Source organism: Diabrotica virgifera, chromosome 7, assembly GCF_917563875.1.
Source record: "Diabrotica virgifera virgifera chromosome 7, PGI_DIABVI_V3a".
Taxonomy (NCBI): domain Eukaryota; kingdom Metazoa; phylum Arthropoda; class Insecta; order Coleoptera; family Chrysomelidae; genus Diabrotica; species Diabrotica virgifera.
This window is the reverse complement of record NC_065449.1, coordinates 126,822,468-126,848,314: the sequence shown is the minus strand read 5'-3', so window position 1 is coordinate 126,848,314 and position 25,847 is coordinate 126,822,468. Positions and strand designations below refer to the sequence as shown.

Genomic DNA, 25,847 nt, shown 5'->3' with positions numbered 1-25,847 from the left:
CCCACGTGTACGTTGAAACATCTTCGGATTGAATACTGGAGTCCTTCAATTTATGGCAGATATAACCAGACAAATTCTCCAAACCATCATACTCGAGGTCACTAATGTTTTTTCATTCTAACTCTCATTGAAAACTTGAAAATCCACAACTGTTTCGTTGTTAGAATCCAGTCTTTGGATCAATTGTCCAGAAATTGGTAAATCTGGGATGTCGTCTGTTTAAACGTTCGAAAATTCGTTCCGTTGTCTCTCCTACCCGTATATAACTTTTATAAAATAAAATAAAGCTTTTTGTTAACACTTTAAAAAAATTTTAATGGGTTTTCCCCGAAAAGAGCTTCATTTTATGGTACTATGTATCACGTTAAAATATTTGATTTGGAATTTGAAGGATAAGATCGTCTTTTTATGAGCTACAAATTTACTTTTACTGGTTCTATAGACTAAGAATATACCATTTTTTCGTTTTTTTTTATATGCTACATTTTTTCCAAGAAAATTTTTTTGGATATAATACTTACTTTTTGAGTATTTGCGAAAAACCGCCGAAAACCGTGTTTTTTTTTTGTTGAAAAGTAAATATTTTTAGTCGCAAGTGACTAGTACCTACTACTAAATTAACCTAGTACCTAAGTTAAAAAAAACTCTATAGAACAAAAGTTGCTTAAACTTAGTCAGATCTGTTTCCGGACTTATTTTAAACGTATATTTTTTCACCCTCCAAGTAAAAGCAATCAACGGCACAAATTCAACTTTGAAGTGGGGGATGGGTAGAATCTAAATCCAAATTTTCATACAATTAGGAGTTGACCCTGAAAATTATGTGTGTTTCTTTTTATCTTTTAAATCATTTTACTTAAAATCATTTTTAACTATCAAATAATAATTACATATTGAGTTATTTTATTTTTTAAACTTTAATAATATTTATAAAAAATTTTACTTTCTTGTAATGTATTTTTAAAACAAGCAATCATTTAAATAATTATTTTGTAACAATTTGTATTATTTAAGAATATAATAATTACATTTTGGTTTCGTAGTAAGTGTTTTTTAAGAATATTAATGTATAGTTTTAAAATATTGTATTGCAAATAATTATCATTATTAAATGGTTATTATTTGTCAAGTATTCTTTTTCTTTTTTCACACCCTTATGTATGTAATAAAACTAAGGGACTTTCTGAAAGGTCAATCGTAGACTTTAAAGACACAAAAGAAGCGATACTTAAAAGTTACGCCCATTATATATCGTTATATCGTGGGAAATATACAATACAACACGAGCTCCAACCGCTCGACTAATACTCTTTAGAGCTGGCATCAGTGTGTGATCTCGCGTTGAACGGTAAATATCTAAAATTTCGTATATAAGTCCTCCCCTTTACTTTTCAGCGACGGATCTCGTTTCGATGTAAATTTATCAGAAAAATTTAAGTACAAAAATCTTTTCCCCTCTAAGTGTGCCATGATTAATATGTTAATTATAAAGATACTTATGAACAATATACTCCAATAATTAATTTCCTATTGGTGGATCTCGGGTTGTCCTCGATTTAGTCGGATCTCGCCTTGATATGAAGACGTATATATATATAGTACCTACATAATTTTTATAATTGTATATTTTTGTCAACAGATGTCTTGAAAAAGAATTAAAATAAATTCGAAAGCTTGACAGTAAGTCAAAGAGTTTTCTTTGTCTTGTGGGCCAAAATAGACTGCATCCTCAAGAATCACTGCTTGATATATATATATATATATATATATATATATATATATATATATATATATATATATATATATATATATGTAAATCTTTGAAACACACTCAGTGATCAAAAGATCTAAGTTATTGGTTTACCGACCAAACGTAACTAAATCAAACAAATGAAATAGAGAATGTGGAAAAATCCCCTTACGAACAATTCACACATCCACCATTTCAGGTTGGGAAAAATTTCTTGAATAGAATCAAAGATCCAAACACCTGTTCTTAGAAATGTGTTTCGCCCTCTTCAACCTCTCTGGGCTTATCAATAAAGATGAGAGGTTGAATATCTTTAGACACATTCCATCAAAAAACAACATTCGAGACCCAGACATAGCAGGAGCGTATATCTACGCCGCATAATCTGACCATGACAGCCTCACGTTTTAATTCCCTAATTACTATAAGTAAAATATATGTTTGAAAAAAAAAAAAAAAAAAAAAAAAAAAACAAAAGATGTAAATCTTTGAAACACACTCAGTGATCAAAAGATCTAAGTTATTGGTTTACCGACCAAACGTAACTAAATCAAACAAATGAAATAGAGAATGTGGAGAAATCCCCTTACGAACAATTCACACATCCACCATTTCAGGTTGAGAAAAATTTCTTGAATAGAATCAAAGATCCAAACACCTGTTCTTAGAAATGTGTTTCGCCCTCTTCAACCTCTCTGGGCTTATCAATAAAGATGAGAGGTTGAATATCTTTAGACACATTCCATCAAAAAACAACATTCGAGACCCAGACATAGCAGGAGCGTATATCTACGCCGCATAATCTGACCATGACAGCCTCACGTTTTAATTCCCTAATTACTATAAGTAAAATATATGTTTGAAAAACAAAAAAACAAAAGATGTAAATCTTTGAAACACACTCAGTGATCAAAAGATAAATATTTGGTCGGTAAACCAATAACTTAGATCTTTTGATCACTGAGTGTGTTTCAAAGATTTACATCTTTTGTTTTTTTTGTTTTTCAAACATATATTTTACTTATAGTAATTAGGGAATTAAAACGTGAGGCTGTCATGGTCAGATTATGCGGCGTAGATATACGCTCCTGCTATGTCTGGGTCTCGAATGTTGTTTTTTGATGGAATGTGTCTAAAGATATTCAACCTCTCATCTTTATTGATAAGCCCAGAGAGGTTGAAGAGGGCGAAACACATTTCTAAGAACAGGTGTTTGGATCTTTGATTCTATTCAAGAAATTTTTCCCAACCTGAAATGGTGGATGTGTGAATTGTTCGTAAGGGGATTTTTCCACATTCTCTATTTCATTTGTTTGATATATATATATATATATATATATATATATATATATATATATATATATATATATATATATATATATAAAGTAGTTTGGTAATATTGACTGATACTATATATAATAGTTTTGTTTTGGGGTTGCAGTCACTTATTTTTTAGGGGCAGGATAAGTAAAACTCTTTGTTATTATCGAGCTTTCGCAAAATTTATTTGCTTTTTCAAGATAAGCTAAAATAAGTATATGATAAATACAATGAAATTAGAGATAAAGTACATTGTATATAAAAGCATAAAAAACTTACAACTTGAGGTTATTCCATAAAGTAAACATTTTTACAAAACATAATGTATATAAATTTCTATTTTATATAATCCAAATAACAATTTTTTTATATGGAATGTTTGTAAATAACGAAACCACATCCAAAGAAATCAAAACAGTCTTTACACCAAAACGAAGACTCCACTACAAAGTATGGAGAGTTCTAATCTTATTTACTCTATACCTTGTAACACTTGTGGTAAATGTTACGTTGGTCAAACCTCACGGAATTTATCCCTTAGATTAACTTCACACAAAAGTGATATTAAGAGAAATGTCCCATCTTGTGCCTTGGCAGAACATGTGATTAATGAAGATCATGTTTTCATGTTTCAAGAAACCACAATTTTAGAAAGGGAAATTAATTTACGCAAAAGAGAATTTAAAGAAATGGTTTGGATAAAAAAATCAAATTGCATTAATAAGAGATCTGACATTGATAAATTAAGTATCATTTATAATAACATTTTGTCTTATTAAAATTTGTTAAAATATTATTAATAATTCTACCTAAAATATATTTTTTTTATTTCTTCTATCATAAATTGCAACAAATTATGTCATTAATTTCTTTCCCAACCCATCGAATTATTATAGTAGTCCAACGACATTTTTTGAGTGATGTCGAATTGACATACTATCAAAATTTTTACGTTTACATATTACTTTTAAGAAATTTTCATGTTTTTATATAAGTTGTATAATTATTAATTTGTAACCACGAGCAGTAAGTTAAGTTTTGTTTTGAGTTTTATCTAAATTTAAACATTTTTATTTGTAGATAGTCTTGATAAAGAAAATAAAATTTTCGAAAGCTCGACTAATAAGTTCAAAGTGTTTCACTGAATAGCCCAAAAATTTATTGACTGCATTCCCCAAAAAAAAAATTTTATTACATTCCAACAGTCATTACATATTAACAATCATATATATATATATATATATATATATATATATATATATATATATATATATATATATATATATATATATATATATATATATATATATATATATATATATATATATACATAAAAAAAAACAAAAGATGTAGATCTTTGAAACACACTCAGTGATATATATATATATATATATATATATATATATATATATATATATATATATATATATATATATATATATATATATATATAACAGGTATATAATCTTTGCTGAACAGTTAGGAAACAAGGTTGAAATATTGGGGTAGCAGCAATCTCAAAGAAAACTCTTTATAATAATTCCAAGCTTTCGATAATGTTTATTATCATCTTCAGGGAAACTACAAATATAAATATACAGTATTTAACAATTAGTCTAACTAAAATCAATAAAAATTGTTATCTTTGTGCCATCAAAAATCCAAAACACCATAGTTTTCTCTCACTAAACTAGGTGTCTAGGATCCCCAGAAAATTATAATTTATATTATCATTTCGCTCTTTTCCTATTTCAAAATTTATTAGAAATTTATAAAAAAATTGTAATTGGTTCAGTGGTTGTGACGTTTCCGTATGAATTCAAAGAAAAATGAATAAACATCCATAACATTTTGTTAGACATTTTGTAAAATGCCAATTAGACATACATACTTTTTTAAAAAATATTTTAGCTTTTATCGCTTTATACTCAGATTTTTATAAGTTTTTATATAGTTTTTACTTTAATTTATATTATTTACTGTTTACCAAGACAAAATTTCGTTGTTATGTCAGTATTTAACAACTAGGCTCTACATCCTCAAATAATGTAAGTACCAAAACATATAAATAATTTTTTAGTAAGGTTGTTCTGTGATATGCGGTGTTTCTAGTAAGAGTATTAGCTCTGCATTTCTCAGAGCAATATTTTGTTATTTTTGTGTTTCTGGGGATCCTAGACACCTAGTTTAGTGAGAGAAAACTATGGTGTTTTGGATTTTTGATGGCACAAAGATAACAATTTTTATTGATTTTAGTTAGACTAATTGAATGGTGGGCTACAACAACGTTGTAAGCGACAAAATTGAGATTATGCAGGAGATGAAAAAAATGTATTGACAAGTTATTTATGAAAATAAGCACTGAAAAAAAATCAATTTCACTTAACAACAAGATAAAGTTATAGATGTGTAAACAAATTATGCAAGTTTTGCACAGAGTAAGCAGAAAAAAATTATTTAAAAAAATATCCCAGCAATAATGTTGTATATACTGGATATATAACAGTGTTGCACCTGATTACTATGCGATGTTTTGGCTTATTTAGGATTTAAAAAAAGTATCTAATATTAATAATAAACTATAATCAATTCAAAATGTTTATTAATAGGTTTTATATGCTCAGTACACAGTTTAATGCTCCTTAAATTTAAACTTAATAATGTTCCATCCTATTCTAATTTTTCATAAAACTCTCGGTATTCGGGTTTCAGGTACTGGCACATATCCAGTAGATTTTTGCGTTTTTCTTCTTTTATTTTTATAGGCCCGGTATACGCATTCGGCAACGCATCAATTTGGTAGTTGAATGCTCTGATGGCTTTTGCACCCCATTTTTTATTCACAAGTGAGAATGTTTGCCAAGGTTGCATAATGTTGTGAGAAGTTCTAGCCATTATTCTCGTAGGATCATCGCTGTCGAATTTGAACCAACGGTAGTCAGTGATCTTACATTTGGGATCTTTCCATAAGTAGTTCTCACATGCTGAAAAATCTTTGAAGTCTTTTGCTCCATGTAGTACACATTGAAGGGCTTGCTGGGACGTGAGTTGGCAATCACTACTACCCAGTCGAAGGGTACATTCACCATTGCTGTTTTTTTCTTTCTCTCTATGAGCGAAAAATCACGGTCGCAAGGTAAGAAGCTGTGACCGCTAGTTAAGAACTTTTGTTCTACTTGAGTGAAATATCTATTTACAATCAGTAAACGGAACATGGACAGCATTCTCCAGTTATTATTCTGGCCGACGCATCGGTCAGACCAGACAATGAGTTTTTTTATTTCTCCTGAGTTCAATGGACGAAAGTTATGTTTTATGTAACACAGGAAAGCTGAAGCGATATCTGTAGAACCACGATTACCAATAGATTCATGCTACAACATCATAGTGGCATCGTTTGAACCTGCATCGTGAATATCATAGTTGTAAGTGGCATACTGACGTTGGTAGAATACTGAAGAATGAGTCAATGTTGGACAGTACAACACTTGCTGAAGATCAGTGAAGAGTACGACGAGTTGTGGATTAGCCTTTTCAGCATCCAACTTCAATGCTTTGTATCCAGCCTCAGCACGTGCATGGTGGAGTTCACTGTCAACAAGAATAGCTTTTCTTTCTGGACCGTCTGGTGTAGCCACAAGCTTGATATACATTTTATCACAAAACGTACACGTATCTGAGCGAGGGAGACCAAAGCGCAGATTAAAGTCTGATTGAAATATGTCAGTGTAAGTGCGCCGGGAAACATTGCATTGCGGATACTTTCCACAAAACAGTTTGTACATTTTTTTCAAGCTTAATTCAGCAGGAAGGCAGTTCTTCGAAGATGCAGCGCGACTATAATGGTTTTCTTGATGTGGAAACGACTTTATGTGTTCTTTTATGCGTTTTTTGTCGGTTTCGTGGACTTTTTTAGGCCTATTATTGTGTTTTCCACGTTGATCACGTAACGGCATATCTGTTTTTATCTTCTGCTGAATGTGTTGGATTCTTCGAGGTGTTATTCCAAATGCTTGACATATAGTTTTTTGGCACACTGGTAATTTCTTCACTCCAATAAGGATGTGGTATCGTATAGTACATTGTCGTCTGGAGATGTCTTCGGGAACCCGTCTACGTTGTGGCTCTTGAAGTTCCATACAACTGGCCAGGTGCGCAGTTTGTCCATTATAATCCAGGCTATGGAATTTTGTGAAGAGATCTCCAAACTGGCCTTGAATTTTATCAGCCTTGCCAACAGATTTGCACTTACATAGTCGCTCCTAAAATATAAAAATACTTATTTAGGGGGGGGGGTTAAATTTAAAATTTTAAATACAAATTGCGCGATATTTCGCAAAATAAACATCCAAAAACTGCGAAATACACTCTTGTTTAATATTTTTGAAAAATCTATCGAATGATACCAAACCCAATCACAACCCAATAGGTCCCCACAGCGCTCGAGTGACTGCACATTTAGCATACTTTGCTCCCCTACCATTATTTGAAGTTATCGAAAGATGCAGAATTTCAAATCATACACAAATTACGGACGAGCACAGATCATAACAAAGCTAACGACAATGATAAGGCTACACAAAAATACGTTTCCTAACAAAATATACAACATTGTTGCACTCACCTCATGTGGACGGGGTTTTTCTGGTACATTCTCGTTTCTAACAGATATATATGCTTCACCTGCATTTCTATGACTCTTACGGATGTTTCTCTTCCACTGGTTAATATTGATTTTGCGTTTTTTCCCTCTGTTTATGTTCAAAAGGGTACGCAGCGACACGTTAACCTCCATTTTTACAGTGACAGTAGTTTGACAGTGACATACATACAACGTTTTTGCACGGATACCAACATTGCGGTACGAAAAACTCAGGGAAGGCAAAATTATTTTAGGCTGTTTTAAAGATGCTCGGATTGGTCTTTGAATATACAACAATATTGCATTAAAACCTCACTTTGACCCAATCTGTCGCTTACAACGTTGTTGTAGCCCACCATTCAATTGTTAAATACTGTATATTTATATTTGTAGTTTCCCTGAAGATGATAATAAACATTATCGAAAACTTGGAATTATTGTAAAGAGTTTTCTTTGAGATTGCTGCTACCCCAATATTTCAACCTTGTTATATATATATATATATATATATATATATATATATATATATATATATATAAGTTAACGACCCACATTCCGCAACATCAGCTAGAACACGGTAATGACCGTGAGAAGAGTAAGTCCCTGAACCAGAGAAACGCTGACGAAGACATCATACGTTCATAGTTATCAAAATATTACATTTTCATTTCTTAGTTTAGAATTATAATTGTTTAGTTCAGATTTTGCTTTCAAACTGTAAAGACTACTTTCTTGTGTTAAATAAATATTTTTTAAAAAGGGACTTTCGGAAAGATTTTATATTTCTGGCGCAGTCAGTAGGATAGTCAAACGGGCGTTAGCGAATATAACTCTCGGTTCGTTTTTACGATTTTTTGACTATTCGAACAGTTTTCGTGAAGTGAATTCCAGTTGGGCGAATTGAGTAACCTGACGAGAAGATTCGTACCGGAGAGACTTTCAAGCGAATATTGTGAGTGTCTCGACCCAGTTCCGAAGCAGTTCCATGGACAAGATCGCTACATTACTGTAAGTGTTTAATGTCATATAGAGAGCCTAATTTAACACTAGATTCTGATTATTCAGACAGTAGTAACTCAGATACAGATTCTGACTCAAATTTAACTAATTTAGCTAATTTACCTTTTAATAAAAATAATATAAGTTTTTCGAAAATATTAGAATTAAATAATAAATTTAAAATGGCTGTTCCACAAGTTCCTCAACTAAAGAAAGAATACTTAGATATGATTCCAGATTTTGAAGGAAATCATACGTTACTTCCTAGATTTTTAGAAATTTCCGAAAAACTTGTAACCAAATTTTATAATGCTACAGATGTGAATGATTTTCAAAATGAATATTTGATGTCAAGCATAATTGCAAAAATAAAAGGCGAAGCCGCAGTTAATATTTCTTCTTGTAATCTTAGAACTTGGCAAGATTTAAAAAATGCTTTAATTAATTCTTATTCAGACAAAAGAGATATTTATACTTTAAACATAGAAATTTCAGATTTGAAACAAGGCAATAATGAATCCCCATTTGATTTTTATAACCGAATACAAAAATTATTAAATCTTCAAATATCTGTCTTGACCTCAAAAACTGAACATGCTGCTGAAATTAATATTCTTGGTAGCTTCTTCCGAAATTTAGCATTAAGAGTTTTGTTACGTGGGTTAAAAGAACCTCTTGGTACCTTAATGCGTACAAAGAATCCTCCAGATTTAAATTCTGCGTTAGGCATCCTCACAAATGATTTTCAGATATACCTCGACCAAAATAATTCTTCTCAAAGCAAAAATCACAAATCTTATCAAAATAACAATTATTCGTCTAGACCAAAATCCAATTTCCGACAAAACCAACAAAATAATTATCAACCCCAAATTCAATATCAACCCCAAACTCAATATCAACCAAGGAATCAATTTCCAATACAGAGAAATACTATGGATCCTCCGAATCCCCAACCGAATCCTCAAAATATGAGACAAAATAATCAAAATAATTATTTCCAAAATAATCCTAGTACAAGTAGGAATTTTAATCGAAACTCCAATGTATTCCAGCCAAATCCAAACAGAAAATTCTCAAACCCTACTCCAATGACTATCACAACCAATAATACTTTCAGACCATCACAAAACTTCCAAAATAGGACTCGTTTCCGTAACCCCAATAATTTCGCAAGCCAAAATATTATTCCGGAAGAACTGCATAACATAGATAATACAGACTGTCCTGAAAGTTCATCCCAAGAACCTTTTTTAGAAGAGATAGCCTCGGAAGAAAACCAGAGCATGTAGAATTATTAAACTTAACTAACAAAGAATGTGAATTGCCGTACATAATTTTCCCTGAGCATAATTTAAAGGTCCTTATAGATACTGGGAGCACTAAATCTTTTATTACACCAAAAATAGGTGAAAAATATTTTAAAAATTCAATATTTAAAAAACCATTTCAAATTTCCACTGCTCTTGGAACTACTAAGGAAAATTTCTGTACCGTAATTCCTTCTTCCTCTATATTTAGGTATAAAAAGCCAATAAAATTAACTTATCATATTTTTAAGTTTCATGATCATTTTGATTGCTTATTAGGATTAGATAATTTAAAACTATTACAAGCAAATATCGATTTAGTAAATAATTTATTAAGAACACCTTGTTTTTCAATTAAAATTAACTATTATAGTCCGAGCGCTGGGAGCACGAATTGTATAGTAGTGTCTCCACGTTCCGAACAAGTAATTAAATTAAATATAAAAAATATAGAAAATGGTGACGTTATCGTACCTTATACAAAAATAGGGAAATTAGAAATTCCCCAATGTCTTACTAAAGTTGTTAATAAAGAAGCTTTATGCACTATTACTAACTCATCAGAGTCACATTTTAAAGTTGATTTAACTTCACCAATAGAAGTTGAAAAGTTCGATGAATACGAACAAATAAATCATCCTAATCTTAATTCTATTTATGCCGAAAAATTCAAATTTGATATTTCTAAAATCCGCACGGAACATATGAATACCGAAGAGCGGAATTCAATTTTAAAGCTGATAAGAGAATTTTCGGACATTTTTCATATTGAGGGCAACCAATTGTCTTTCACCAATAAAATTAAGCATAGTATAAAAACTTCTAATGAGATTCCAGTATATTCTAAATCATATAGATATCCGGAAATATATCGTAAAGAAGTCCAAAATCAAATTCAGGGCATGTTAGATCAAAATATTATCCGACATAGCAATTCTGCCTGGTCCTCGCCTATCTGGGTTGTCCCCAAAAAACTTGATGCCTCCAATAAACGTAAATTTCGTGTTGTAGTCGATTATCGACGTTTAAATGCTATTACTTTAGGAGATAGATACCCCCTTCCAAATATCACTGACCTCTTAGACAAATTAGGGCGTTGTCAGTACTTTACCACGCTAGACTTGGCTTCTGGGTTCCATCAAATAGAAATGGCAGAAGAAGATATCCCAAAAACCGCTTTTAACACCGAAAATGGTCACTATGAGTTTCTTAGAATGCCATTTGGACTTAGAAATGCCCCAGCTACATTCCAGAGAGTAATGGATAACATACTAAGAGGCATACAAAACGAAAAATGCCTTGTCTACCTAGATGATATTATTATATTTAGCACTAGCCTGCAAGAACATATTACAAATTTAAGAGAAGTATTTCAGAGACTACGTGAATCTAACTTTAAAATACAGTTGGACAAATCCGAATTTTTAAAGAAAGAAGTGGCTTACTTAGGTCATATTGTCACTCCAGAAGGAGTAAAGCCCAATCCGGATAAAATAAAGGCTATTAAAAATTTCCCAATACCTGCTACAATCCACACAAATGAAGAAAATCCCATCACAGGTATACCCATATCAGAAAGATCAGTAAACACTGGAATGAATCAAATTATCATTTCTCAAGTTAATTACGAACCAGCAGAACCATCTATTATAAAACTTTACGATAAAAAACAAAGAACTCTCGTACAATTTTCAAAAAATGACACTGAACGTGACATAGTTAAATTTGTAAAAGACTATATAATACCTAAAGTTAAATATCATCTGTACTTCGAAGATCCTATATACGAAACTTTTAGTAACGTTGTACAAAAATATTTCAAAAATTCGCAAATAAACCTTATTAAATGCACCAAGAAGTTAATCGATATCCCACCAAACGAAATTGAAGAAATAATAAAAAATTATCACGAAGGAAAACAGAACCACAGAGGAGTAGATGAAACAGAAAATAGAATAAAAGCCTTATATTATTGGCCGAATCAAAGAGCATCTATCCAAACTTATATAAACGATTGTGAAATTTGCCAATTAACAAAATACGATAGGAGACCTATCAAACCCTTATTTAATATAACACCTACTGCAACTAGACCCTTCCAAATTGTTCACCTAGATTCAGTCACATTAGAAAAAACAAAATTTTTAACTATAATAGATTCTTTTTCTAAATATGGTCAATTATATAAAATAAATTCAGCTCAAGGTATCGAAGTAGCAAATGCATTAATTCGATATTTTACTCATCACTGCATACCAGAGCAAATAATATCTGATAATGGGACCGAATTAAAAAATTCAGTTGTCAAAGAACTTTTAGAGCTACATAAAGTAAAAGTACATTTTATAAGCTCTCAACATCCAGAATCTAATGGAATTGCTGAGAGATTCCATTCAACCATAATCGAACATATTAGACTACTAAATAATCAAAAAGAGTACAAAAATGACCATATTGAACAAAAAATAAATTACGCTTTACTAGCTTATAATAACAGCATCCATTCAGTAACAAAAATGAAACCACATGAGTTGATTACGGGACATATAGATAGTAATTCTCCTTTTGATATCAATATCGAGCAACAAATTTTAAATAATTATATTTCAAACCATAAAGAAAAAATGAAAATACTTTATTCTAATATCAATAAATCCTTGCAAAACGTAAAAGAAAAAGTAATCTCTAAAGCTAACGAAAATCGAGAAGAATTGCCCGAAACAATCCCTACTAAAGTATTTGTTCGTAATAAGCAATATCAAAGTAAAACAAAAAATAAATACCAAGCTGAAGAAATAAGTAAAATTAATAAAGAAAGAAAAACCGCGAAAATAAAAACTAGACATAAAAATACTGCCGAAAATATTCATTTTTCTAATGTTAAACGACCTAAAAGAAAACCTTACAAATTTTCAGGTACCTCGCAATCGGATGCGCAGCAATCCAAATAAAAGATGTTACCCATAATCTAGGCATATTACCAATCAAATTGGGACCTGCCAAACTTCAAAAATCTAGCCACACTTTTGTCCATTACTATAACTTAAATCCACTTTTAGAAGAGTATGATAACTTAAATATGCAATATGATCACCTAAAAAATAATCTTTCTAATTGTAAATTTTTCAATAATGAAACAAAAAATTATGTTAATTTAGTAGAGTACGTCAAAGATAATATTGAGGAAAAATTTGAAAACCTAAACATACATACCAAGTTACAAAAAAATAAAAGAGGTATTATCAACGGTTTCGGTTCAATTATTAAAGCTATAACAGGAAATTTAGATGCTGAAGACGGCGAAAAAATTAACTCAATACTAGAACACTTAAAGACAAACGAAGCAAACTTGCAAAGCCAAATCAATAATCAATATTCGCTAAGCCATGAAATTATCAGTAACTTTAATGAAACAATTCAAAATATTCAAGAAAATGAAATTAATTTAAAATCCAAAATTTTAGCAATAAAAGATATAGTAGATTTCCAAACAAATCTTGAAAATGTCAATTATTTGAAAGACATGTTTAATGAAATTATAATAACATACAACTTAATACTCGATACAATGGAAAATGTCCAGAATTCGATTACATTTTGCAAATTGAAAACATTACATCCTAGCATAATAAAATCAAACGAATTATTTAACGAACTCCAAAAAATTTCGTCACATTACAAAGCACAGCTACCATTTGAAGTAAAATATGAAAACATTTTAGATTTCGAAGCTATTTTACAAATAACTTGCAAAATAGAAAAGAATCAAATACAATATTTTCTTTCAATCCCTATTGACTATGAATCCAATTTTGATCTTTATCATTTATTGCCAATTCCCACAAAAAGTAAGTCAGAATTTGTCATCATGTTACCAAACTCAAGATATTTATTAAAAAATGAAAAAATTATATTTCCTCTAAATGACATCTGCACACATAGTAAGATCTTCCAATGTCCTGGTTATCTGCAAATTAATCACGAGCACTCATGTGAAGACCAAATTTTATTTTTTGGCAACTCTACAGACTGCCAATACCTAAAAGCGAAAATTCCAGGAAACCATATCGAAATTATTCCAGAAATCAACCAATATTTAGCTGTCTTTCCTAAAGAAGAAAAACTAATCATTAAATGTGCAGAAGAAACGCAAATAAAAATTCTGAACGGCATTTATCTGATAGAGAATGCACCTTGTAAAATTATTTTCCAAAATCAAGAATTAACCTTTCAAGACGTCACATCAGGGCAACCAATGATGATAAACTCACCACAATTAAATTTCGATATAATTAAAATAGCACCAATGGAAATAAAACTAAATTCGCTAAAACTTAAAGATATTCCAAATCACGAAATAAAACCAATATTTCAAAATACGGCTCTGTACCACATTCCAAGTATTTGGACAATTCTGTTGTACATTGGAATAATTACAACACTTATTATTTTACTCAAAAGGAAAATAGCAAAAACAAAGAGAAACGATTCCATAGAGGAAAAAGAAGAAAGTCCTAACCCCGGCATAGAACTCCCTCGCATGGCTTCACTCTTGGGGAAGAGGAGTTAACGACCCACATTCCGCAACATCAGCTAGAACACGGTAATGACCGTGAGAAGAGTAAGTCCCTGAACCAGAGAAACGCTGACGAAGACATCATACGTTCATAGTTATCAAAATATTACATTTTCATTTCTTAGTTTAGAATTATAATTGTTTAGTTCAGATTTTGCTTTCAAACTGTAAAGACTACTTTCTTGTGTTAAATAAATATTTTTTAAAAAGGGACTTTCGGAAAGATTTTATATTTCTTATATATATATATATATATATATATATATATATATATATATATATATATATATATATATATATATATATATCTTCATATCAAGGTGAGATCCGATTAAATCGAGGACAACCCGAGATCCACCAATAGGAAATTCATTATTGGAGTATATTGTTCATAACTATCTTTATAATTAACATAATAATCATGGCACACTTAGAGGGGAAAAGATTTTTAAACTTAAATTTTTCTGATAAATTTACAGCGAAACGAGATCCGTAGCTGAAAAAGGAAGGGGAAGACTTATATACGGAATTTTAGATATTTACCGATCAACGCGAGATCACACACTGATGCCAGCTCTAAACAGTATTAGTCGAGCGACCAGAGCTCGTGTTGTATTGCATATTTCCCACGATATACAGACACAGAAGATAGATAATGATATATAATGCAATGATTGACTTTGGGATCCCACCGAAGTTGGTTAACCCATTAACCGCCAAGCAAAGAAATACTGCAATAATATGTAATATATTTGATTAACTAGAATAAAATAAACGTACACATTCGTGGAAAAATTGTTTTACATTTTGATAATGGCAGGTGTCGCAACAACAAAATGGTTCGTTTTCGAACCTTTGGCGGGAATGAGGTATAAAAATTGATATACACAATTTATTTTTTGTGAAAAGTCTCAAAACATTTAGAGTGTAAATCGACCTGGCATTTTTGATAAACAAAAATAGTATGGTTAGAACATTGACCAGACCTTCTTCAGCTTCTTTTTCAAAAACGAAGTCGAACGGCCCTCTATCTTTTTTAGAAATTATTTTAGATGTTTCCAGTTTACACTTTCCAATCCTGTATCTCGCACTGTGCCAGTTGCATAAATTCGACAAATCGAGATATTGTCTACAACACTACACAACCTCCCTTATGCAGCCCACCCCCCCCCCCCCCCCAGCCCTAGATTATAACAAAACTAAATACCAGAATACCCGTCTTTCTAAAGGTACGTATCCACTATGTTCGTAATATTGGACCACCGATGAACGGGGGTTGGCGCACTGTTGCACGGTCCGGGAGCGCCAACCATCCACTATTTTCACGAACCGCTTGCGCTCCGCGCTCCTTGCAACTGCTCCAATCGATACGGTATGCGCTCCTCTACATATAAACCAACACCAATTGGAACGCCGAGGCGGAGCGCGCACTGTTGCACGGTCCGGGAGCGCCAACCAGTCACTATGTTTACAAACCTTTTGCGCTCCGCGCTCCCTCCAAATCTCACATCGATACGGCATACGCTCCTCTACATATAAACAGCCACCTATTGGACCGCCGAGGCGAAGCGCTCATTGTTGCACAGTCCGGGAGCGCCAACCATCCACTATGTTCACAAACCTCTTGCGCTCCGCTCTCCCTGCAACTGCTCCCATCGAGGCGGCATGCGCTCCTCTTTATACAGGGTGTTTCATTGGGAAACGGAAATACTTTAATGGTGAATAGAGGTCACCGAGTCCGTTCTAGGTATACTAAATTTTTTGCCCTACCGACTTTTATATCCGACTTACAGGGTGTTTTATCGATTTTGCTCATTTCTTTCCTAAGCCATAACTTTAGAACCACCCTGTATATTTTTTTAATATTTGGTACACATATGTCTCATTCAAAACCCAAACGATCGACATACTAATCACAAGAAAAATCCAGGTCCGGATTAACAAAAAATTATAAAGTAATTGTGACCTTAAAACAACACCCTGTATATTGAAATTCTGAAGATCTGTTTGCATATTTGAAAAGAGCACAAAAAACTAAGTCGAATGGTTCGCTTCGATTTTTCGGCCAGACAATTTTTTAACTTTAATTTTGAAATTATATTGAATTTTTTAAGAACTCAACATTAAAAAGCAGGTATTATTAACTTTTAATTATAAATTATTAAAGTTATTGAATAACTACTCATTTTAAAATGAATCAATACTTATTTACCACTTTGGAAAGAACCAATTATTAATCACAAGAAAAATCCAGGTCCGGATTAACAAAAAACATAAAGTAATTGTGACCTTGAAACAACACCCTGTATATTGACATCTTCAAAATTTGTTTGCACATTCGAAAAGACCACAAAAATCCGAGTTTATCGGTTCACTTTAATTTTTTGTGCAAAAATTTATAAACTGTAGTTTTGAAATTAAAATATAATATGTATTCAAATTTTTAAGAACCCTGCAATTAATAAGCAGGTTTTTAAAGCACTTTTAATAATAAATCATTCAAGTTAATGAATAAATACTAATTTTAAAAATAATCAGTTATTATTTACTGCATTAGAAGGACTCACTTACTAATCACAAGAAAAAGCCAGGTCCGTATTAACAACAAAATACAAAGTAATTGTGACCTTGAAAAAACACCCTGTATATTGAAATTTTTAAAATATGTTTGCACACCTGAAGAGAGCACGAAAAATTAAGTTTAGTTTAAGTCTTGCTTTAATTTTTTGTGCAGACAATTTAATGACATTACTTTTGAAATTATATCGAAATTTTTATTATGAGTTCCCAGAGTTCTTAAAAATTTCGACATAATTTCAACATTAAATTCATAAAATTGTCTGGCCAAAAAATTGAAGCGAACGATTAACTTAGTTTTACGGATACACATACCTATGTGCAAACGGATTTTGAAAATTTCAATATACAGGGTGTTGTTTCAAGGATACAATTACTTTAAATTGTTTTGTTAATCCGGACCTGGATTTTTGTTGTGATTTGTAAGTGGGTCGTTCTAATGTCGTAAATAAGTATTGATTATTTTTAAAATGGGTATTTATTTAATAACTTTAATAATTTATTGTTAAAAGTGCTTTAAAAATCTTCTTTTTAATTTCATTATTCCTAAAAGTCAATATATTTAATTTCAAAATTAAAGTCATTAAATGTCCTTCACAAAAAATTAAAGCAAACCGATAAACTCAGATTTTTGTCTTTTCAAATGTGCAAACAAATTTTGAAAATTTCAATATACATGTGTTGTTTCAAGATCACAATTACTTTATGTTTTTTTGTTAATCCGGACCTAGATTTTTCTTGTGATTAATAATTTTGTCGTTCCAATGTGGTAAATAAGTATTGATTTATTTTAAAATGAGTATTTATTCAATAGCTTTAATAATTTATAATTAAAAGTTAATAATACCTGCTTTTTAAAGTCAGAATTCTTAAAAAATTCAATATAATTTCAAAATTAAAGTCATAAAATTGTCTGGCCGAAAAATTGAAGCGAACGATTTGACTTAGTTTTTTGTGCTCTTTTCAAATATGCAAACAGATTTTCATAATTTCAATATACAGGGTGTTGTTTTAAGGTCACAATTACTTTATAATTTTTTGTTAATCCGGACCTGGATTTTTCTTGTGATTAGTAGGTCGGTCGTTTGGGTTTTGGATGAGACACATGTGTACCAAATATCAAAAAAATATACAGGGTGGTTCTAAAGTTATGGCTTAGGAAAGAAATTGGCAAAATCGATAAAACACCCTGTAACTCGGTTATAAAAGAAGGTAGGGCAAAAAATGTAGTATACCTAGAACCGCCTCGGTGACCTCTATTCACAATTAAAGTATTTCCGTTTCCCAATGAAACACCCTGTATAAACCGCCACCTATTGGACCGTTGAGGCGGAGCGCACACTGTTGCACGGTCCGAGAGCGCCACGTTCACGAACCTATTGCGCTCCGCACTCCCTTCAACTACTCCAATCGATACGGTATGCGCTCCCTTACATATAAACCGCCAAAGATTGTAGCGCAGAGGCAGAATGCGCACAATTGCACAGTCCGGGAGCGCCAAACGTGTCCACTATGTGGAGCAGTTGCAGGAGCTCGGGGCGCAAGCATAGTGGATACGTGCTTTTACACATAATAAAGAAATATCCCAACAAATTACTGCCTGTGCATCACCTTGAACTTATTCCTGATCAGACAGGATTATAAGTCGACTTCCGCCAACTGTTCGTTATCGAACCATTATTTTCAAACACGAGATTTGATGACTCAGAAAATTAGTTTTTTTGTATTTTTATAACAATTGATGTACAAATAGGTTAAAAAAATAATGTTTTAATTTATTTGACCACAAAAGTGTTATGCCACTAAAATTACTACAGTAAAAATAAAGTTGTGTCGAAGGATTGAAAATGTCGGACATTTAGAAAATATTTTTATGATGAAAACATGAAAAATTGTGCGTTTTCGCACCGTTGGCGCTAAATGGCTTAAGTTGACCCAACTAACAATGCAAAATGTAAGCTCGTGCGTTAGAATTCAAGGAGAAAACTCGACATTCTTTGACATTAATAATGGTCTAAGACAGGGACAGAAATAGAACATAAATATTAGAATGAATGGAACTATTTTTAATAGATCGACGCAAATTCTTGCATTCTCTGACGATATAGTTATAGTGGGCAGAAGTGTGAGAGACATGGTGCAGTGTTTTACAAGACTTGCGGACGCGGCAAGTGAATTAGAACTTGTGGTAAACGAGGAAAAACCAAATATATGTTGGTTTCTAAAAACTCCCGAAATATCGAACAGAGAATTCAAATTAACAACCATACCTTTGAGCCTTTGAGCAAGTCAAGGAATTCCCATATCTTGGGTCGCTAGTAAACTCAATAAACACGACAAGCGACGATATAAAAAGACGCATATCAATAGCAAACATAACTCTACACGGTTTCCAGAAATATTTAAAAAATAAAAATATAAAGCGTGCAATAAAGCTCAATATATACAAGACCTTAATAAGACCGGTTTTGATATATGGGGCTGAAACGTGGACCTTATCTCAAAATGATGAAAGAGTTCTTGATATTTTTGAGAGAAAAATTCTTAGAAAGATTTTTGGGGCCGTAAATGAAAATGAGTCATTGTGTCGAAGATACAACTTTGAACTGTATCAGTTATACACCGATCCAGATATTGTGAAATTCGTTAAAGTGCAGATACTTAGATGGGCTGGATACATTGCTAGAATGCCAGATCACGAATACACTAAGAAATTAACCTTTTCAAAACCAGAGGGCACAAAAAGTAGAGGACGACCACGAAAAAGATGGATTGATTATGTAGAAGAAGACATAAAGATTTTAGGGGTCGGAAGATGGAAGGAAGTTGCCAGGAATCGACAGGAGTGGCGACTTCTTTGCGAGCAGTTCAAGATCCACAACGGATTGTCGAGCCACGTATGATGATGATGATGTTTCAACGTACATGTGGGTTGATCATTTGAGTGAGTGTGGTTTACGTAAACCATCAGACACTTTCTTGTCATATATTGAGAAACTTAAGACAATTTTTTGTTCCACAAATGGTGATTCAATTTGGTATTTTGCCCATTTAAAGCAATAGTACCTTTTAATACTAGAATACCTCGTAATTTAATCGTCAAATGTCAAAATGCTTAAAAATTAAAGACAAAAAAGTTATGCTATAAAATAACCGTTGACCTACCCAAAAAGGACGCATATGACCGGTACTAGAATTTCACAACTGAGGAAATCGATTGATTTCTGGAAGATAAATAAACATACCGGTTTTCTTTTTTCTAAATAGTGTTTTTTTGAAAAAAATTTTTCAAATTCAACAAGCGAAAAATTTTCAAATCGATTTTTCTAGAAAATGGTGCATCCTACCGACTTAAAGTAAGAATACCTTTTAGTTCTATAAAACCTCACAATTTAATAATCCAATGTTAAAAATGCTTAAAAGTTAAATGCAAAAAAGTTATGCGATAAAATAACCGACGCCCTACCCAAAACGGGCGCCTATGACCCGTACTAGAAATTCGTAATTGATGTAATCGATTTATCTCTGGAAGATAAATAAATACCAGTTTTCGTTTTTCTAAATAGAAGTGTTCTGGAGAAGCTCCCTTAGTAGGCATTTTCGGACTACGTGAACAACATAGTTGTTGGTCCCTTAATTATAAATGATATGCAAAATAGTTTTGTGTTAATAACTCTCAATCAAATTGAGCGCGGTTAGCTTTATTTTGTAGGTCTTTTAAAAGCGATTAAGTTTTTGACATTTTTTGTAAAACGAACAGTGGAGAAGATTTGTGAAGAAAAATTGTAAAAAAATAATACTACAAATAAACAATGTTCCCGAAATTTTTTATATCTTATTAACTTATAAACAAGTTTTTGCATTTACAACATTTCTTAGTATTTGATATCACAATCCCTAGTAATTTGTCTTACCTTTATTTTAGCCAGTTTTATCAGCCATCATTTGTGTTAGGTCACAAATAATTATCTATTTTCAACACAACCTACCTTCCGTATTTTGGTTTACCTATCTTTACTTCATCAATTCATGTACACCTCATTGATGATTTGGGTTTTCAAATTCGCCCTTTTTTACATCTTAGATAATTTATTCTCACTAATTTTTGTATTTTTATAATACCAACACACTGATGTTAGCTGTTGTCATTGCTTGTACCATAAACAACTTTAAAATTTAGTGGCTAGTGTAACCAACATTTCATAAAACTTATTATAACATAAGTTTCATTGACAGTTGTTGTCCTGACATCAGACTGGGCCCAGAGCACGCCAAATAGAATTCTATTTTGCTGACGTCACAAAATAGAATTTCATAATGGGAGTATCGACGGTTGCTAGGCAACGTGACGTCACTAAAATAGAATTCTATTTGGCGTGCTCCCACAGCAGATTCGCTTTCGAACTCTCACCTATTAGTTGCCTGGCACCTCTTTTAACATAATGACCTAATTAATTATTATCTAGTAAGCCACTTACCACGTGTGGTAGGCATATTATATTGCCCTAAAGCCATATCTATAGGAATTATATCCATCCTTTGGATTTTACTATGTTTACAGTTATATAAGACTTTTACTCTTAAATATATTCTTGTAAGTATAACCAAACTTTGTTTTTACCTTGGTCATCATTTTAACTTAAAATTTTGTCCTAATTAATACGGTTATACTTATTTTAGGTAACACTGATGATGCTCTTGTTACAGAGCGAAAACGTTTTGTTTTTATATTTGTATCCCTTCTAGGGGGTTTTTAAATTAATATACCTTTTACCTAAACGAATTTTTCATTAAATTAACTTGTAATTCATACTTGAAATAAATAACATATTAGAAGAATTTTTTACTAAGCAACACCATTTTTGTTTAATTTATCAATATTTTGTATTTTGACAACGGCATCCGATTTGGACGTCGAAACGTTAATAAAATAATTTTTTTAGTAAAATTGTGGCTTATTTCCCATTTAAAATAGTTGATTAAATAAATAATAAGTAAATAAATAATGTATTTTGAATAAGTCATAAATCTTTTGGTAACATCATGTAAATTAAAAATTTATTCCTGAATTTTTATTAGGCGAAAAAGATCGACTTGAAGAAGACCTCCAAAACATACAACGACGTAACCAACAGCTTCAAGAAGAAATAGAGTTGCTCAGAAGAGAAGGGAATAACTTTGTAATCCCACCACGTACTTCTCCTCCAAGAGTAGAACAGATTCGTCAACCGTCAGCTCCTTCTCCATCAAGAAACGAATTATTAAGGTGTCCCAAGTGCAATTTTGCTTTCAATGATCTTGTCCATCTCGAAACGCACGTTTACCGATGTTTGGATATGGAGCTTTCTTAAATTATATGTATACAGTATATGTTATATATACAGGGTGCGCCAAACCTCTGGTTTTCTTTAATTAGGGTTAAACTATGAGACATACAAAAAAATGTTTATAAAAGAAGTCAGATTAAATAAATTATTAAAAGACGTTTTTACTAAGCAACAACATTTTTGTTTAATTTATTAATATTTTTTTGTATTTTTACAACGGCATCCGATTTGGACGTCGAAACGTTAATAAAATCATTTTTTTAGTAAAATTGTGTCTTATTTCCCATTAAAAATAGTTAATAACAAAAGTAATGTCAAATATACAGGGTGAGTCAGAACGACGGTATGAACCAAAGTTGTGCTTTTTTAAATGGAACACCCTATATATTAAATCATTTTTTGATATATTTTTTAAAAATAAGAGTTTGTAGGTCTTATAGGTCTAAAGTTAATAATTTTCGAAATATTTACACTTTTATTGAGAAAAATGGTAATATTTATAGGGCTGTGGATTATGTTTCCAAGGTAATAAACATTTAAGTGACATTCCACAGTTTTTCTAGTATAGTGTCATTTTTAAATAATTGAATATGTTTTACATATAACCATAAAATGTACAGTATGATCACTATTTTCAAATACAAAATTTTCTCATTTTTTTAAATGGAACACCCTGTATATTACTATTGCATTTTGTAGTGAATATTACAACCTTTCAACGTATAATATTACAACGTATAAGGTTGTTTGCATCTAACAGCATGTTTCGTTTTGTAGATATTTCAAAATAACTATACCTCGATGTTACGTTTTTGCTGATTTTTTATTAATTTTTTTTTTTGAAAAAGAATAATAATTATAATATGGTTTTAGAAACATACACCAAAATATCAAAGATCAAAGATGAAAATAAAAACGTAATTAAAGATTAAAATAAAACGTATGCTGGTACAATTTAATGACCTTAAAATTATGTTACAAACAATATTTCACCATACTAATAAGTTATTAATATACATAAATTAATTATTAAATTAAATAAACAAACAACTTTAAAATCTACCCTAGTAAATTTTCTACCCCAGCAACTTTCCTCTACCAAATTAATTGTTAGTTAATAGTAAGTTCTTTGACGGTAAAATATTGCAAAACCTAAAAATTTTAAAGAACTGCTTAGATTGACATGAAATTTGGCATACACATAGGTAACATGTCAAAGAAGAAAAGTGATATCGTGCCGATGTGTGCTTTTACCCTGATGGTGAGTTTCACCCCTTCTCGAGGTTGAAAAATATACGTTTAAAATAAGTCCGGAAATGGATAAACTGACTAATTCTAAGCAACCTTTTCTCTATAGCATTTTTCACTAAGTTAATACTTTTAGAGTTATTTGCGAGTAAATATGTTTATTTTTCAACAAAAAAAAAACAAACTTTTTGACGGTTTTTTTGCAAATAACTCAAAAAATAAGTATTTTATCGAAAAAAATATTATTAGCAAAAATATAGCCCATAAAAAAGTGAAAAAGATGGTGTATGTATGAGATCCGTAGATCCAGTAAAGGAAGAGTTGTAACTAATGAAAAATAGATTCATACTGGCCAAATTCCAAATCGAATATTTCAACGTGAAATAACCAAAAAATGAAGCACTTTTGGGGAAAACTTATTATAACTTTTTAAAAGTATTTTAAAAAAGCTTTATTCTTGTTTTCTATAAAAGTTTCTAGCCTAAAAGTAAGGAAGTTACGCTCAAAATAAAGTCAGTCCCTTTTTTTGATAAAAAAAATGGTGAAAATCATCTCCTAATTAGCATCCCAAATGAAATTAATCGTTTCCACTTCACAAGTTGCTTTATTTGTGTATGTTTTGTTTACATGACGGGTAGTGTAATTCTAAGCACACCAGAAGAACGAGCGGATAATTTAATGTAAGAAGTGGGCTACAATTTGATTCTGGGACTCAAATAGACACCCATTATATTCGCCTAACTAGCCACTATAAATAGCTATATTACTCTAGGCTGGTAATATAGCTATAATAATAGGTTATTTACTCTGATTTCTCACGCTATTAACCCCGATTCCTCACGAACCGTACCTCGTAGTGAAATTCTGAGCACACCAGAAGAATAAGCGGATAATTTTATGTAATATTTGGGCTACAATTTGATTATGAGACTCAAATTGACACCCAAAATATCTGCCTAACTAGTCACTATAATTAGCCAGGTTATTTACCCTGATTTCTCACGCTATTAACTCTGATTCCTGACGAACTATACATCATAGTGAAATTCTGAGCACATCAGAAGAACGAGCGTATAATTTTATGTAAGAAGTGGGCTACAATTTGATTCTGGGACTCAAATTGACACCCATTATATCCGCCTAACTAGTCACTATAAATAGCCAGGTTATTTACCCTGATTTCTCACGCTATTAACCCTGATTCCTCAGGAACTGTACGTCGTAGTGAAATTCTGAGCACAAGTTAAAAACAAGCAGATAATTTTATGTAATAAGTGGGCTACAATTTGATTCTGGGATTTAAATTGACACCCAATATATCCGCCTAACTAGCCACTATAAATGACCAGGTTACTTACCTTGCTTTCTCACGCTATGAACCCCGATTCCTGACGAACTGTGCGTCGTAGTGTAATTCTGAGCACACCAGAAGAACGAGCGGATAATTTACTGTAAGAAGTGGCTATAGTTTGATTCTGGGACTAAAATTGACACCCAATATACCCGCCTAACTAGTCACTATAAATAGCCAGATTATTTACCCTGATTTCTCACACTATTACCCCTGATTCCTCAGGAACCGTACGCCGTAGTGAAGTTCTGAGCATACCAGAAGAACAAGCGTATAACTTTATGTAATAAGTGGGCTACAATTTGATTCTGGGTCTCAAATTGACACCCAAAATATCTGCCTAACTAGTCACTATAATTAACCAGGTTATTTACTCTGATTTCTCACGCTATTATAGACGAGCGGCACACCCCCAAGAAAACGGTTATTTCTCGAGATACTGACCACGGAGAGGTGAATGGCCAATTTTAGTCATACTGTATGTTTTTGATGGTGCTAAAAACGAAAATGAGGTTTATTTTGAATTTCATGTTGGGGAACATTGTCAAAATCGCAATTTTACCCTAAAAAAATTATATCACAATTTTTTGCGTTTAACCCGCTACAGCTCTGATCCATTTTGATATTGTTTTCTGAAATTTTTACAGTAGGTATATAGCTCTACCATTTCTGAATCTGTTTCAATCTACCTGTTTCAAGCTTTCAATTTCTTATTCTGATAGGGGTTATTAATTTTTTAAAGTAAAA

The 25,847-nt window shown here is 31.6% G+C and overlaps 1 protein-coding gene across 1 annotated transcript in view; it reads left to right on the top strand.

Moving 5' to 3' along the window:
* The window catches only part of LOC126888112 (optineurin-like), a 729,505-nt gene extending 706,735 nt beyond the window's left edge, over window positions 1-22,770 (top strand). The window contains exon 7 of the mRNA XM_050656128.1: window positions 22,254-22,770. Coding sequence (XP_050512085.1) covers window positions 22,254-22,525 — 272 coding nt within the window. The 3' untranslated portion in view covers window positions 22,526-22,770. The remainder of the gene's footprint in view (window positions 1-22,253) is intronic.
* The last annotated feature ends 3,077 nt before the right edge of the window (window positions 22,771-25,847 follow it).